Source organism: Caretta caretta, chromosome 3 (assembly GCF_965140235.1).
Source record: "Caretta caretta isolate rCarCar2 chromosome 3, rCarCar1.hap1, whole genome shotgun sequence".
Lineage (NCBI taxonomy): Eukaryota > Metazoa > Chordata > Testudines > Cheloniidae > Caretta > Caretta caretta.
In genome coordinates this window covers 158,854,548-158,869,308 of record NC_134208.1, presented here as the reverse complement: position 1 = coordinate 158,869,308, position 14,761 = coordinate 158,854,548, and the positions used below count along the sequence as shown (strand labels likewise).

The 14,761-nt window shown below is 42.9% G+C and overlaps 1 protein-coding gene across 1 annotated transcript in view; it reads right to left on the bottom strand.

Moving 5' to 3' along the window:
- PARP1 (poly(ADP-ribose) polymerase 1) overlaps positions 1-14,761 on the bottom strand; it is a 54,441-nt gene that overhangs the window by 34,946 nt on the left and 4,734 nt on the right. The window contains exons 2-4 of the mRNA XM_048843349.2: positions 8,218-8,380; positions 6,536-6,654; positions 5,130-5,344 (exon numbers count right to left, since the gene is read on the bottom strand). Of these exons, the coding sequence (XP_048699306.1) occupies positions 5,130-5,344; positions 6,536-6,654; positions 8,218-8,380 (497 nt within the window). The remainder of the gene's footprint in view (positions 1-5,129; positions 5,345-6,535; positions 6,655-8,217; positions 8,381-14,761) is intronic.

Genomic DNA, 14,761 nt, shown 5'->3' with positions numbered 1-14,761 from the left:
GTTTTCCTCCCATTTTTGATACACATTTTATTTTGATGGAAGACTCCCAGCCAGCTCTTGCTATAAACTCTCTGTTACTCAGTCCCCCACCCCACAATCTATGATTGTCTCCCTTACAAGAACTGCTGCAAGACTTAGTTCCAGAATGTGTGCAATGCTCCTTGAGCTCCTCAATGGAGGGTGTGATGGAAGCACGAAGGATGCATGCAGTATTCCAGTCAGACACAACACTTGGGTCCAAACAGAGCTCTGAAAAGGGAAGCCAAAGGCATCTTTGAAACTCATTGTTAAAATCCCATCTGGTTTAACAAAAGGTGCATCGGAGACAAAACACGTTCAGTTCATTTCTCCTGCATGAGCTAATGTGTGAGGCAAGTCTTCTGGGACATTAGCTTCTCCAGTCAATCAAGCCAGTTTTGGGCTTCAAGAGAATTTCTTCCTCTCTCTTTGCAAAAGGCCAGCAGCGAGGAAGCAGGGGAATTCTACATTACTCCCAATGCTTGCTAGACTCCTTTTCTACATGCACAGCTACTTTCTTGGCTGATCCTTAGCACCCGTAGCTTGACCACCTAGCATAAACAGCAGGAGAAAAGGTACTGGAGTTGAAAGACTAGCTGGCACACTAGCTGGATGTGGCACCCATGCCCACTGCGTTTGCTGCTTTTCAACCTGTACATGAGCAAAGACAACAGGGCCAGAAACCTTGGTATGCGACCTCAGTTTGCTGCACCCTATATCACCAGGCATTGTGATTCTAGGTTCATGTTTTATTTATACAGCAACTTGGCAAACAAATCCATGGCCTCTGATTGTAAATGCTTCACAGTTGAAGTAGAATCACCAAAATCCCCTGGAAAGGAGAGCCAAAGCAGACAAGAGGAAATATTTACATAGTGAAACTTCTTATGCTCTGCCAAAGGAACTAAGCAAACCCGTCATATACTGATCCAACTAGATTTACGTGTTACTCTGCATGCAATAATAGACTTTCAGCTCTCTGCACCTGAGAATGGTAAAAGCTGGTATGGGTAAAGATGGCCAATTCCCTGGCACTACCCAGCAATAACTGCATTCATTACAATCAATGGCCTATAACAGCTGTAACTCAGATACTCTGCAAATTCACTGCATCTGGGAAAGCGTTGGTTAGGAAGGTGAGCAGACTGGTGTGAGAGGGACATTTGTAATGTATAGCATAGACCTGTGGTTCTCAAACTTTTGTACTGGTGACCCCTTTCACATAGCAATCCTCTGAGTGCGACCCCCCTTAAAAATTAAAAACACTTTTAAATACATTTAATACCACTATACATGCTGGAGGCAAAGCAGGGTTTGCGGTGAAGGCTGACAGCTCAAGACCTCCCACGTAATAACCTCGTGACCCCCTGAGGGTTCCCAAGATAAGTTATGATTTAATTAGAGTCAATTTCTGTCACACAGATCAGTGGTGAAGGGAAAAAAAAAAGACTGACAATCAATTCCTACCCTGCCTCTGTTGGCAATGGTGATGACTCCAAGCCTGATAAAAGACGAGGGGGTTCTGCAGTTGAGTTTGTGACACACTCAGGTAAAACCTATCCGCAACAGAAACAGTTCAGTGAAACCAAAACTTGAGGGCAGTTGGTGTAGATGGAGCCCAAGACACAAGTATGACAGATCTCAAGGAAAGCTGGAAGGAAGCGGAGATCTTGAGATCTCAAATCGTGACAACCAAATCTGTAACAAGAGTAGGCATGTGGAATGAACGTACCCTTATATGGGAAAGCTGGCACAGGTTACACAAGAAATAAGAATGAAAAAATACCACCTGAACATACTTGGTGTCAGTGAGACGAGATGAGCAGGGAGTAGCAAGATTGTGTCTGAAGTGCTGTAATCTTATACTCAGGAGGAGCAACACATGAAAGAGATGCAGGAATTGTGTTGGATAAAGTCACAGCGAAGACTCTGTTGGCGTGGAAGCCAGTGAATGACAGAACAACAACAGCCAGGCTGCAAACATGACATGCCAAATGTACAATAATCCAAGAACATGCACCAACAAAATGCAGCAGGTGACAGTGAAAAGGATGCTGCACCTGCTCATAGAATGTAAGTCTTGATGTCATAGTTAGGCACTTCCAAGTTGATGACAGACAACTTTGATGCATAATTTGGCAACATTGCTACTGTCTGGGAAGAAGTCACAGCCACAGTAGCAGAAGGCATCTGAACTAATAATGGCAAACAAGCTCTTGAATCTCTCTGGCACAAACACCCTAAAACAGGAGGCAATCATTTCCAGCACAAGAGGATTCATAAGTTTACATGAAGATCACCAGACAATGCGACTGTCAACCAGACAGACCATGTTTATATCTAGGAGATGGGACACTTTCTTTGAGGAACGTTAGAAGAGCAGATGTTGGCTCAGACCATTATCTTTTAGTGACCAAATTACAACTAAAACGTAAAGAGAGCAGGAAGATGGATAAAGAGAGTGTTACAGCAACAGAGACATTCAAGGACAAAAACGCATATCAGACTCCAGACTCAATATAGCAACCATTCCAGTGTTTTAGACGACCAGGCTGATGAAAGTCTGGAAGGCAGATGGTCAAAGTGGAAGAAGATGGTAGTCGAGACAGCAGAGGAAGTAGTGGACCACTGGAGAGGAAGTAAGAAAGATGCATGGTTTACATCTGGAACATGGGCAACGACAGAGAACCAGAAAGCTCTGAGGGCAAAAAAGGAACAGTTGCAAGACACAGGCAGAACTCTTAGAGGCATATGCAAGAAACAAAGAAAATGACAAAAAAGACAAGATGCAGGCAAGACAGAAATGCCTGGGTTCAGGAGAAGGCTGCAGAAGCAGAAGATGTAGCACAGAGAGGAGATTTCAAGCAGCTCTATAGAATAATGAAAGACCTCTCGAAGAATCCAACCATCACAGAGATTCTCATGGACAGATGTTGAAAACACGTGAAGAACAAGCCAGATGACAAAAGGAACATTTTCATTCCATATTAAACTCTCCAGGGCCAATGATCGTTCACAGGGTCAAGAGAAATGCCAATGCTAAGTTAAAAATAGAAGAGAGACCAAACACAGCTGATGAAATTAAAGCAATCATCTAAGGTCTCAAACAGCGGAAAGCTCCTAGGGTTGACAGAATTCAAACAGAGGAATTACAGGTGGGAGGTGAAATTCTGACTGAGCAGCTAACAAAACTAATGAAATATGAGTGAAAGAACAAGTTCTACAAGACTGGAAAGATGGTATCAGCATGGCATTGCCAAAAAAGGTGATCTTAGTGCACGAACTGGCAAGGTAGTGCCTGGGATTGATAACAGTGCCAAATATTGGTTACTGTTATGCTGAATAGAATTAACAAGGTAGTGGATAAATTATTACCAGGAGTGACAGAGTGGGTTCCATCCAGGTAGATCATGCTGTGAACAGATATTCACTCTTCAACAGTTCATTGAAAAAGTTACTGCTTGGCAAAAATCCATCTTAACTTTATCGACTTCAAGAAAGCTTTTGATAAGACCCACAGAAAGACCCCATGGACTATTGCTAGAAACTATGGGATACCAGACAAACTGATCAACATAATAAGGAGTTTGTATGACAAAAGTAGATGCACAGTAAGTTCAGATACAGACCAGGGGAGTGGTTCGATATTGTGACTGGAATTAGGCAAGGGTACGCCTTATCACCAATCCTGTTTGCATTTGCCATAGGTTGGGTGATGATGCAGGTAACAAAAGACATTGCAGGTGGTGTAAAATGGGTTAGCAGAGATGAGTTACACGACTGTCGCTTTCCCAGTAACAATGCTTTAATAAATAGGATGTGGAACGGAATGATTGCCTTATACCAGAGGTAGAACAGGAAGCAGCAACAATTGAATTGAAAGTAAATACAGAGAAAACCAGATTATGAAGGTAGAAAAGTGGGCAGCAGATGCAAAGGCCTACATGGATGGAAAAGAAGTCCAACAGGTAGAAGAGTTCCGCTACCTGGGAAGTGTGAATACATTTGAAGGTGGGTGCGATAATGATATTCATATAAGATTAGGAAAAGCAAACACCACTTCTGAAAGGTGAAACAACATCTGGTCAAACAGAGGTCTCCACACCAAACTAACGGTCAGATCATACCATGTGACTGTACCAAGCATGCTACTGTATGGCACAGAGGCTTGGCCAATGACAGTGGCTATTAAGAAGAGACTGGAGGTCTCAGACAGACCTGGGGAAGATGCTACACATTTCATGGAAAGACAAAACAACAAATGCGAGAGCAAGGGAGCTGACAGAGCAGGGCACATTAGAAAATATCAAAGCAAGCTCGGGTAGCTGGGACACATACACCCTCTGGAAGGTGGAAAACATGCTAAGCAAGCACGGTGCCGAAGGGAGGAAGGCCAAGGAAGAGCGGGCATATGACAGTGAAGAAGATACTGAATGCGCTGGCATCACCTGAAAAGTACCACAACTAATGAGTAACTGTAATCAACGGAGGAACTAGACAGCCCAATGAGTCAGTGGCACAGGAGGAATGAAAGTCTGAGGAATCACTTCTCAATCAACAGATCAGAAAAAAAGAGAACAACATTACCACCCCCACCACCAGACAGTGCAGCACAGAGTCTTTACAACTGAACTCATGAGAGCATAAGAATGGCCATACGGGGTCAGACCAAAGGTCCATATAGCCCAGCATCCTGTCTTCCGACAGCGGCCAATACCAGGTGCCCCAGAGGGATTGAACAGAACAGGTAACCATAAAGTGATCCATTCCCTATTGCTCACTCCCATGATTGCTAGTTTATGGCACAAAATATTAGATTGGTTTTGAAAGTCATGGTTGCTTGGTTGCACTCTCTCTGTATTTCCAAGGGAGATACTTAGATTGCAAGCTCCTAAGGGCAAAGGTGTGTCTTGTTTTATCTGTGCACAATGCCTAGCACATCAAGGCTCTAAATCCCCAATTATGGCCTCTAGGCACTACTGCTATACAAACAATAAATGGTTAAGACAGATTAAAAAGTCCTATCTATATAAAACACGGAATTTGTGAAGACATGCAGTGTGTCTTCATGGATCTTCTAGCCAGCAGGCTCTCTTACATCCCCCACATACCCTTCACTCTTCATGGCAGGCAGCTGCTTTTTCAAATCTTCTTTATCTTCTGCTTTCAACATCCCAAAGCCCTGGAGCTGACTGGCTCCAAATGCAGGGAGAAAGCCCAGTTCTGCTCGGTGGCTCACAAAGCAGTTTGGATGGTACCAATTATCTATCATTCCCAGTTGCGGCTTTTCGGGATGCACCATCTTCTTGGAAATTCTGATCTGCCCCTGAAGTAGAGAAAAACCAACAGTACAAGCGTGGCTGTGATGCCACTCTGGGAAGGACCTGAATGTTAATTCAGAGAAATAGGTTGGTGATTTTATAAAAGTAATGCTTCTTAAATAGTAGAGTAGTAGAAACTGTTCCACCCATCACCTGCTAGCAGTCACATGCTGAAATTTACACCAGTACTTTCATTCTAATCCCCCTGGTTTCCCATGCTCTGAAAATTCCTTTTTTGAGTTAAACTTTTCTCTTTTAGTCTCAGGCCATACTTACTACTTCTTTAAAAAAATTGTGGGAAATCCCATAACCAGTCTGAGCAAAGAATAAAATTCAGTCAAGTAATTTTTGCTCAGTAATAACTCAACAATAGCTAATCATATTTTGGATCCAATCCAACAACGTTCACTCATGCAAGTAGCCCTACAGAGGTCAAGCAAGCAAACCCTGCAGGATCAGGCTCCATGCAAGGAATTTTAAATTATAAAACTTTGGTTCTCCAGAAATTAAATGTGTGAGAACTAATGAAGTCAGCCTGATTTCTGACCAGATCGTATTCTGAATTACAGTTCAGCCTATACTATTCAAAACAATCACTCAGAAATCCTCATTTCAAAAGCAAATTTGGACTCCAATCCTGCAAACACACATGAAAATTTACGCATCTGAGTAATCGGTGGGATTATTCACATTAAATAGTGCTTGCAGGTTCAGAGCCTTATTTTGCTAGCATTTCTTAAATACATATATATGGAGGAGCAGGACATACCCTACAAAACAGTGATGGGATGGGTCAGTGGAGAACTGCAGTACCCCCTGGCCTTCCTGAACAAAAACACATTTACAGTACCACAATGGGAAGCCAAAACTTCTCTCCAGGCTTTTCCTCTGCAGAAACACCAGCAGTAATCTGCCAATCAGCTCCAATGCCTGGACTGATTCAATATTTTCTTTCCTTTACAGAAGGAAAAGTCAGCAGGTCTAATTTCCAGGCTCTGAAGAGGTCAGATTTGAGACCCTACTGCGGTGCAAGAGCTTTGGGTTGACAAATTGTTCAGAACAGAGCATTTCTTCTGAGAAAGTACTGCATCTTTTAAACCCATAATATAAAAAGAGAACAACAGTTCAGAACTCATGGAATTAATTGTGTTGCCCTGGACCGGAAGGGGAAAAACCCAATAACTGTATGTCTCTACCTTTTCTATTTTCTGTGTACAACCTTTGCAGGTACTTCTGTTAGACTTGGCATATTCTGCAGCGAAGTCATTTAAACTCTTCTCAGCCTTGCCACCTCCCTCCTGGTCAATGCCTTTACCTGGAGAACAGAAGCAAAAAAATTAAACTTCTAAAGTTGTTCATTTTATTTCTTTAAAAAGTCTCCCCAACTGTTTATCATCCCCCACAATCAGCACAAACATAGTGAGAGACTAGCCATGAAACAAAGCTAAATCAACCACAGCCTAGTACACTTAGAGAAATAAGTACAGTGACAAAACCCACAATGCCCTCTCTGCGATTCAGAATCCTACAGGAAGCGTTAGGAACTCTGTAGACTCATAATCAACTTCTAAGGTTACTCACCTATACCTCAGTCTTCACTACTAGGGAAGACAATCTCAATCTCTCACCTGCACTTGTCAAAAAGCATATAACGCTGCAACAACACTAGTTCCTGCAACTTCACATTTACAAAACAACCCCTATGAGAGATGAACTTTCTACTCTGAAGAACACAAGCCTGATCTGTCAGAGGTGTAAAGTGAGGACTCAAGCTCGATTCCAGCTCTGTCACTGAGCTAATATGCTGCTCTGAGGTAAATCACCACCTTTGTGCTTCAGTATCCCCATATGTCAAGAGGCTTATAGCTTAACTATAGCTCACATGCATACTGTGAGGATTAACCAGTTAACGTTTAAAAAGCACTTGGAAAAAGTCAAGTGTTCTGTATGTGTGCAAGGAGGAACTGTGGAAGTCTGCTTATGTAACTGTATATTTTAGAACAGTTATACTCAGCCCCTCAGTGGTTTGGGAGCCACATTAGTGATCAACAATACCCAAAAGAGCCACAGTAGTGAGAATTCATTGCTTCATTGTCTGTCTGTTCTTGTAGTAGTATAAAATTAAATTAAATAAAATAAACATTGCTATTCAAGACCTGACCAGAACTGGAGTCAACCAAATAGCCACACCTCAAACAGAACTCTCCTTTCCATATACAGGATGCATTTTCTTTGATATGTTATATGCCAGAGAGGCTGACGTCAATCTACAAACCTCCCACAATTCCTGTGTTGTATGGACACTGATGGTTTGAGTCTGCACTCTTATTAAATTATTCATATTACTGTAGCATCTAGGCACCCTATACCCACCCAACCACTTCCAATCTGGATCTGGTCATTTCCCTGACCATTTAGTTAAGTGCACTGAACTCTTAATACAGCGCTTATACAATCTTTATTAATGTTTTCTGGATCTGATATATTGGTAGGTGTGATGTCTTAGTAACCTGAGACCTACTGTGAAATCATCACTACTTTTCCACAGTGCATTACAGATCATTTACTAGTATCAGCTAATTGAAGCTAAACTACACTAGTCAAGTAAGTGAATAAAAGTATATTTAGTGATGCAATGTCCTTGCTTTTTCCACTGTTTGGTCACTTTCTATCTCACAGGGTTCAGTATATACAGTCAGTCTCCTAGTCATTACTGAGAATCCAGAAAGTTCCAGTGATTGTTCTGATTTCACCATCTGAAGGGACATCACAGCCAGTGAGCAAAAAACCCAGTACCCATAATCACATCCCCTCAAGTATAGATAGAATGGTTCTAAATCTCTTGAATCTCTGTAAATATCACTTTTGCGTCACTTACCTGTTGTGGCTCCCCCAGTTTCAATTGCTTTTTTGATTTTCTCCTGATCTTCCCATCGGAGCTCAGGGAAGCCATCAACATCTGCATGGGACACGAGTCGGGCCCGCTTCCAGAAACAAGTATAATGATGCCAATGGGGGACTTTACCATCAAACATGGGTGACTAGGAAGAAAGCAACATTAGGATAAGATGAGGAAATTCAGATATACCCAAAAGGAAAAATGGTTTCAGAGTAGCAGCTGTGTTAGTCTGTATCCGCAAAAAGAAAAGGAGTACTTGTGGCACCTCAGAGATGAACAAATTTATTTGAGCATGAGCTCACAAAAGCTTATGCTCAAATAAATGTGTTAGTCTCTAAGGTGCCACAAGTACTCCCTTTCTCAAAAGGAAAAAAGTCACTTCTGTATATTTCCCTAGACACTTTCTTTCTAACCATACGCAGGGATTTAGGACAAGGTACAAGAATTCAGAATCCTATGGCAGTACCACTAAACTGACCTGCCACTAAGAGCAGGGTCACAAGGGGGCTTTACAGAGGGAGAACTTCACCCATGTTACAACTAGCCCTTAACTTTCTTCCCTTTCCCACATTACTCAAAACAAAACATTGACAGAATCATGACAGCACTATTCTAAGTGAGAAACGGCGCCTGGGGGAGTGTTCAGCACAGCCATCTGAAAACAAGCTCTACGTGAACAGGGAGATCTTAATTTTAGCTGGGAGGTTACAACTTGCCTTAACTGCACATGTGCCCATAAAGTGACCTGTGAGGGTCCTGTTTTTCCAAGCTTGTGTGCAGGGGTAGGTGAATGGGGAGTATTTTGTATGTATTCGGATAAGAAATATACTTCAGATTGTCACTGATTGGTGTGAAGCTTTTCCCTTTTCCAAAGGTGCCTTGAGGTTTCAACCCAGCTCCCTTATATCACACCTTCACTCCCAGAATTATTTTGCATTTGAAGAAGAGGGCTCCATATCAGAGCCCTTTGGTTTTATCCCACACACTCTGCCAGAGCAGTACTAAGTGTTAAGCACCGGAGGGCCCCCTGCTAAGTACTGAAGAGGATGCTTTGGCAACATTTGCAGCCTCAGGAAGGGGAGAGTGTGATCTCTCACTTTTAGGTAACATTGATTTTTAATATGCAAAATGGATGTGTGATCTTTGGCAGGTAATCCCAAACCTGAGAGGTTTACATCTGAGAAGCACGGTGTCTCATCCGTCTGCAAACATTAGCTTTAATTTCCAATTAAAACCATCAAACTACATCACTATCTGCTCAGCAATGCTTTGAATTTACTGTCCTTAGGGCTTTTCATGCTGTATGTATGTGTGGGGGGGGAGGGGAGAGAGAAATGTGTTTCATTACCCTTTTACAGACGCAGCACGGTATAGTAAAACAGAGCCCACTGTTTTCCTCAGGGGGCATGGAGGCACCAAACTTAAAGCTACACGGTGAATTAGTGGTAGAGTCAGGAATAGAACCTAGGACTCCTGACTCCCATTGTCCCTGCCTTCATCAAACAGACTCTGTTCCCTCTTTCCACTTGTTCTACACACCTCCCTCCTGGCACTAAAAGTAGTGAATTCCCCTCCCATCTCTACAGGGGACAGAGCTCTCTTCTTGATGTCACTATTTTTATATCATCCATAGTGAATTTGTGTGGGGGGGTGGAGGGTGAGAAAACCTGGATTTGTGCTGGAAATGGCCCACCTGATGATCACTTTAGATAAGCTATTACCAGCAGGACAGTGGAGTGTGAGGAGGTATTGTTTCATATTCTCTGTGTATATATAAAGTCTGCTGCAGTTTCCACGGTATGCATCCGATGAAGTGAGCTGTAGCTCACGAAAGCTCATGCTCAAATAAATTGGTTAGTCTCTAAGGTGCCACAAGTACTCCTTTTCTTTTTGCGAATACAGACTAACACGGCTGTTACTCTGAAACCAGCCATATTATAGTCACTGTGGATTTTTTCTTAATCAGCTGGTGTGTGTGTCTCTTACTTTCAGCCAGACAAACTCTCTGACTGCCAAGCAGGGTCAGGCCAGGTCAGTGCTTAAACAGAAAGTCCTCTAAGTCTAAGGAACCACTGTAGGAGTCAATGAGTGCTTCTCTACGTGAGTTAGGAATCACAGAACCACAGGACTGGAAGGGACCTCGAGAGGACATCTAGTCCAGTCCCCTGCACTCATGGCAGGACTAAATATTATCTAGACCATCCCTGACAGGTGTTTGTCTAACCTGCTCTTAAAAATCTCCAGTGACAGAGATTCCACAACCTCCCTAGGCAATTTACTCCAATGCTTAACCACCTTGACAATTAGGAAGTTCTTCCCTAATGTCCAGCCGAAACCACTCTTGCTGCTATTTAAGTCCATTACTTCTTGTCCTAGCTTCAGAGGTTAACAAGAACAGTTTACCTCCCTCCTCCTTGTAACCACCTTTTATGTACTTGAAAACTGTTATGTTCCTCTCAGTCTTCTCTTCTCCAGACTAAATAAACCCAATTTTTTCAATCTTCCCTCATAGGTCATGTTTTCTAGGCCTGTGAACCAACCTGTATCCTGTTGATATGAGGTGTAATGCTCTAGAGCTGCTATTTGTGGGTGGGATGTGCAATTAAGATTCTGTCCTGTTATGGTTAAGATGGTAGGGAACTTCTTGCAATGGGAGAAGTGCTAATGCTGATATTGACTTGGTTCTCCTCCCTAAATTCCTTTCATTTCTCACTCAGAACGTTCCCTTCAGCAGGAAGAGGAAGCTAAGTAACAGGCACGTCTCATACGATACACTGAGGATTTCCATCTCATCTGAAGATGTCACAAGTGTGAGCTAATCACAGGTGGGCTCAGACTGAAGCACGGGGTAATATGTAGTTTCCATTCTGAAGATGAAAGGAAATGAAATCTTAGGGCTCATTGCACACCCCATCTCAATGCAGCCCTTCTTGAATGAAGCACAAAACTTCCTACTGTAGCACCGTTCTAATGCACAGGATAAAAAGCTCACTTGGCCCAGGGTGCAAGTTCTAGATGGGGCACATGACCAGGCCGCATTGACACAGAGCAGCGTAAATGCCTGCCTGCCTCCCTCTCTCCCAGGCTGATGGAAGAGCTAGGAAGGAAAATGTAGGGCTGCTCAGGAGAAGGACCCTACAAGTGCAGGAACCAGAAGATGTCCAGGCTGGAGAGCTGTGAAGGAGATGGGACCCTGGAAGAGCTGCTGAGGAGCAGGGCTCTGATAGTTGTTTTGCTGAAGGGGAAGCAGGAACCTTTTGCTGTGGGGGGGGGGGAGGTGGAGCAGAATATGGAGCTGGTGAATAAGTTACATGCATATGGTGGTAAGCTGAGAGCATGGTGGGGAGAATAACAGTATGGGGAAGAGGGAAAGATTGAAAAACAACATGGAGGAAGGTGGGAGTACATCAAACAATGGCAGAAAATGAGAAAGGAATGGTATAAAGTGGGGGCAAGAGAGGAAACAGAGCAGACATCAAAAGAGCTGGTGGAAAAGATACCAAGCTATATTGTGGTAGGAGTGAAAGAAGAGGAGTGAAGGGGAAAGGAAGGAAGAAAAAATGCAAAGGAAGTTTAATAAATTGAGGTTTTGTATTTTACAGAGCTAAATAAATACAAATATCCCTATTATGGGAACAAAACAAGATATGCATATCTAATGGAAACAACTAGAAGTGTATCAGTGCCTCTTAGGAAGCGGGAGAAGGCTGCAAGTATTTCTCACAGTGGCTAAAAGGCTCAGTCCTCAGGCTAGAGGGTGTAGGGCAGATTTTTCAAGCAATGCCCTAATGAGAAGAGATCTCCTTATTGTGCTACTTCCATTGGATCAGAATGCAATCACACTAGCAATAGCTAGGGTAGTTGGCACTTATCTGAAACGTCTCCTGTTGAGGAATTTGTGAAGTGCTCAACTCTGGAATGTAACCTTACTTAGGGGAAGCAAAGGCGTGGCCTCAGCAACAGAAATTAGGCCTCTCTCCACAATGGGGCTGAGAGAGCCAAGAAAGCTGCACAAGGTAACAGTACATTTTCAAAAAAATTAATCATCAGAATGATTTTTAAAATGTCCTGTGAGTTACAAAGCAAACAGCTGCCTTTTCGTCATGGTGCTTTTCATACCAGACCTTTCCTACCCCTCTGTATTTTGGCAAAACATGCCAAATCTGACCGACTTCTGCCACCTTGGGTGGCCAAAAGGCTCTTAGAACCTTTTCAGCCTTTTATACCACTGTTTTTCCAGCAGAGGCACGGGGGTCTGAGTCTAGCAGCCGACTCTTGGGTTCTATTCCCAGCTCTACCACTGGCTTGCTGCAACATTTTGGACAAATCACTTACTAGGGCAGCAGAGCCTTCCCAAAAGTGGGGGGAGGCCCCAGTCCCCCTCAAGGCCAATTGTCTTCCCCCAGAGGCCCTGCCCACTCCCACTCTTCCCCTGGAGGCCTCACCCCTCAGCCAGCCGCCCAGGGCAGGTGGAGGGACCCAGGTTCCTCACAACTACCAGCGTGGCTCTTATCCCAACCCCACTCCAGCCGTGGGGTCGAGCCTTGCAGCTGTAGCCCAGTCATGATAAGAGCCGTGCAGCCAGGCAGGTGTGGGGAGCCAGCACGGACCCTCCACCTGCCCTGGGCAGGGAGCCTGGGGGGCGGGAACACGGGTCGGGGACTGTTCTCGGTCTCCCTCCACACCGCAGGCAGGTGAAGGGTCTGCGTGGCTACCCACAACTTCCCGGGCTCCCTGGCCAAGCTCCACCAGCTGTTGGCCTGGCTGGGGGGTTGGGCCTCAGGGGGTAGAGTCCCATGGCAAAAAATGGACAGGCCTCGTCCCTCCACTTTCAAAAAGTGGGAGGGCCATGGCCCCCATCCTCCTTGTCACTTACCCTCATCCCTTGTGCCTCAGTTTCCCCAACTGCAAAATGGGAACAACACTCTACCTCAGAGTTATCATGAGCAATCGTGTTCATAATCTAAGATCCTCATATATGGTAGAACCTCATTAACTCCCACTAATGATTAGAAGCCTAATATGAATTAGTGGATTTTGCCTGATCCAACTTCCACTGAAGTCAACAGGACTCTTTGCCTTGACTTTAATGGGAGTTTGACAAAGCCCTTACCAACTAAGTAAATAAATTTAAGAGGACAGTCCTTTACAAAATAACATTCATGTAATCTGATCATTGCAGTTTAGTTCTAATTATTTGCAATGCTCTGTTACACCAGTGAGTGTTCTGTAAAACACTAGTCTTAATTACTAAGATTGAGACTTTGCTATGGCATTATTAAATCTCTGCTGAGGCGTGAAGGGAGAATAGTAATTTGTCTGTGAATTATCCAGTGTCCCAATTAGTAAGGTTTTATTGTAAGTTCCAATTACTATAAGTTACCTAGACGCTTTAGTGGAGGAGGCCAGAATACAAAAGTCTGATGTATTTGTTCCATAGTGCAAAAATGTCAAATTAATTAAATGTGTTTAATCCTATCCCCAATGCCTCCTCCTCGCTCTCAAAAAGACTGAAAGAGCCCTTGTATTACTGCCCTGCAAAAGACCTCCAAATTTCAATAATATTCTAATATGAAACTTAACTGTGCATATTACACAGTATTAATTTCAGAAGGCAGCCTTGTCCAAGCCTACAGATAGCACTTGGTATCAAGGAAAAAATAAGGAATGAAGAGCCATTTAGGAATGTGTTCATTCCAAGAAAAGAAGAATAAAATACCTCTATGCTACAAAAATAACCAGGTTTAATCATGGATGTGGCCAAACTATGATTATGACATAATATGTAGGGCTGTCAATTAATCGCAGTTAACTCACGAGATTAACTCAAAAAAATTAATTGCGATTAATCACACTTAGAATACCAATTAAAATGTATTAAATATTTTTGGATGTTTTTCTACATTTTCAATATTGATTTTAATTACAACACAGAATACAAAGTATACAGTGCTCACTTTATATTATTTTTTATTACAAATATATGAACTGTAAAAATGATAAAAGAAATAGTATTTTTCTGTTCACTTCATATAAGTACTGAAGTTCAATCTCTTTATCGTGAAAGTATAACTTACAAATGCAGATTTTTTTTTGGTTACACAACTCCACTCAAAAACAAAGCAGTGTAAAACTTTAGAGCCCACAAGTCCACTCAGTCCTATTTCTTATTCTGCCAATTGCTAAGACACACAAGTTTGTTTACATTGACGGGAGATACTGCTGCCCACTTCTTATTTACAATGTCACCTGAAAGGGAGAACAGGCATATGCACGGCATTTTTGTAACCAGCATTGCAAGGTATTTACATGCCAGATATGCTAAACATTCGTACGCCCCTTCATGCTTCGGCCACCATTCCAAAGGAAATGCTTCCATGCTGATAATGCTCATTAAAAAAAATAATACGTCAATTTAATTAGTGACTGTACTCCTTGAGGGGAGAATTGTATTTCTCCTGCTCTGTTTTACCCGCTTTCTGCATATATTTCATGTTATATAGTAGTCTCGGATGATGACCCA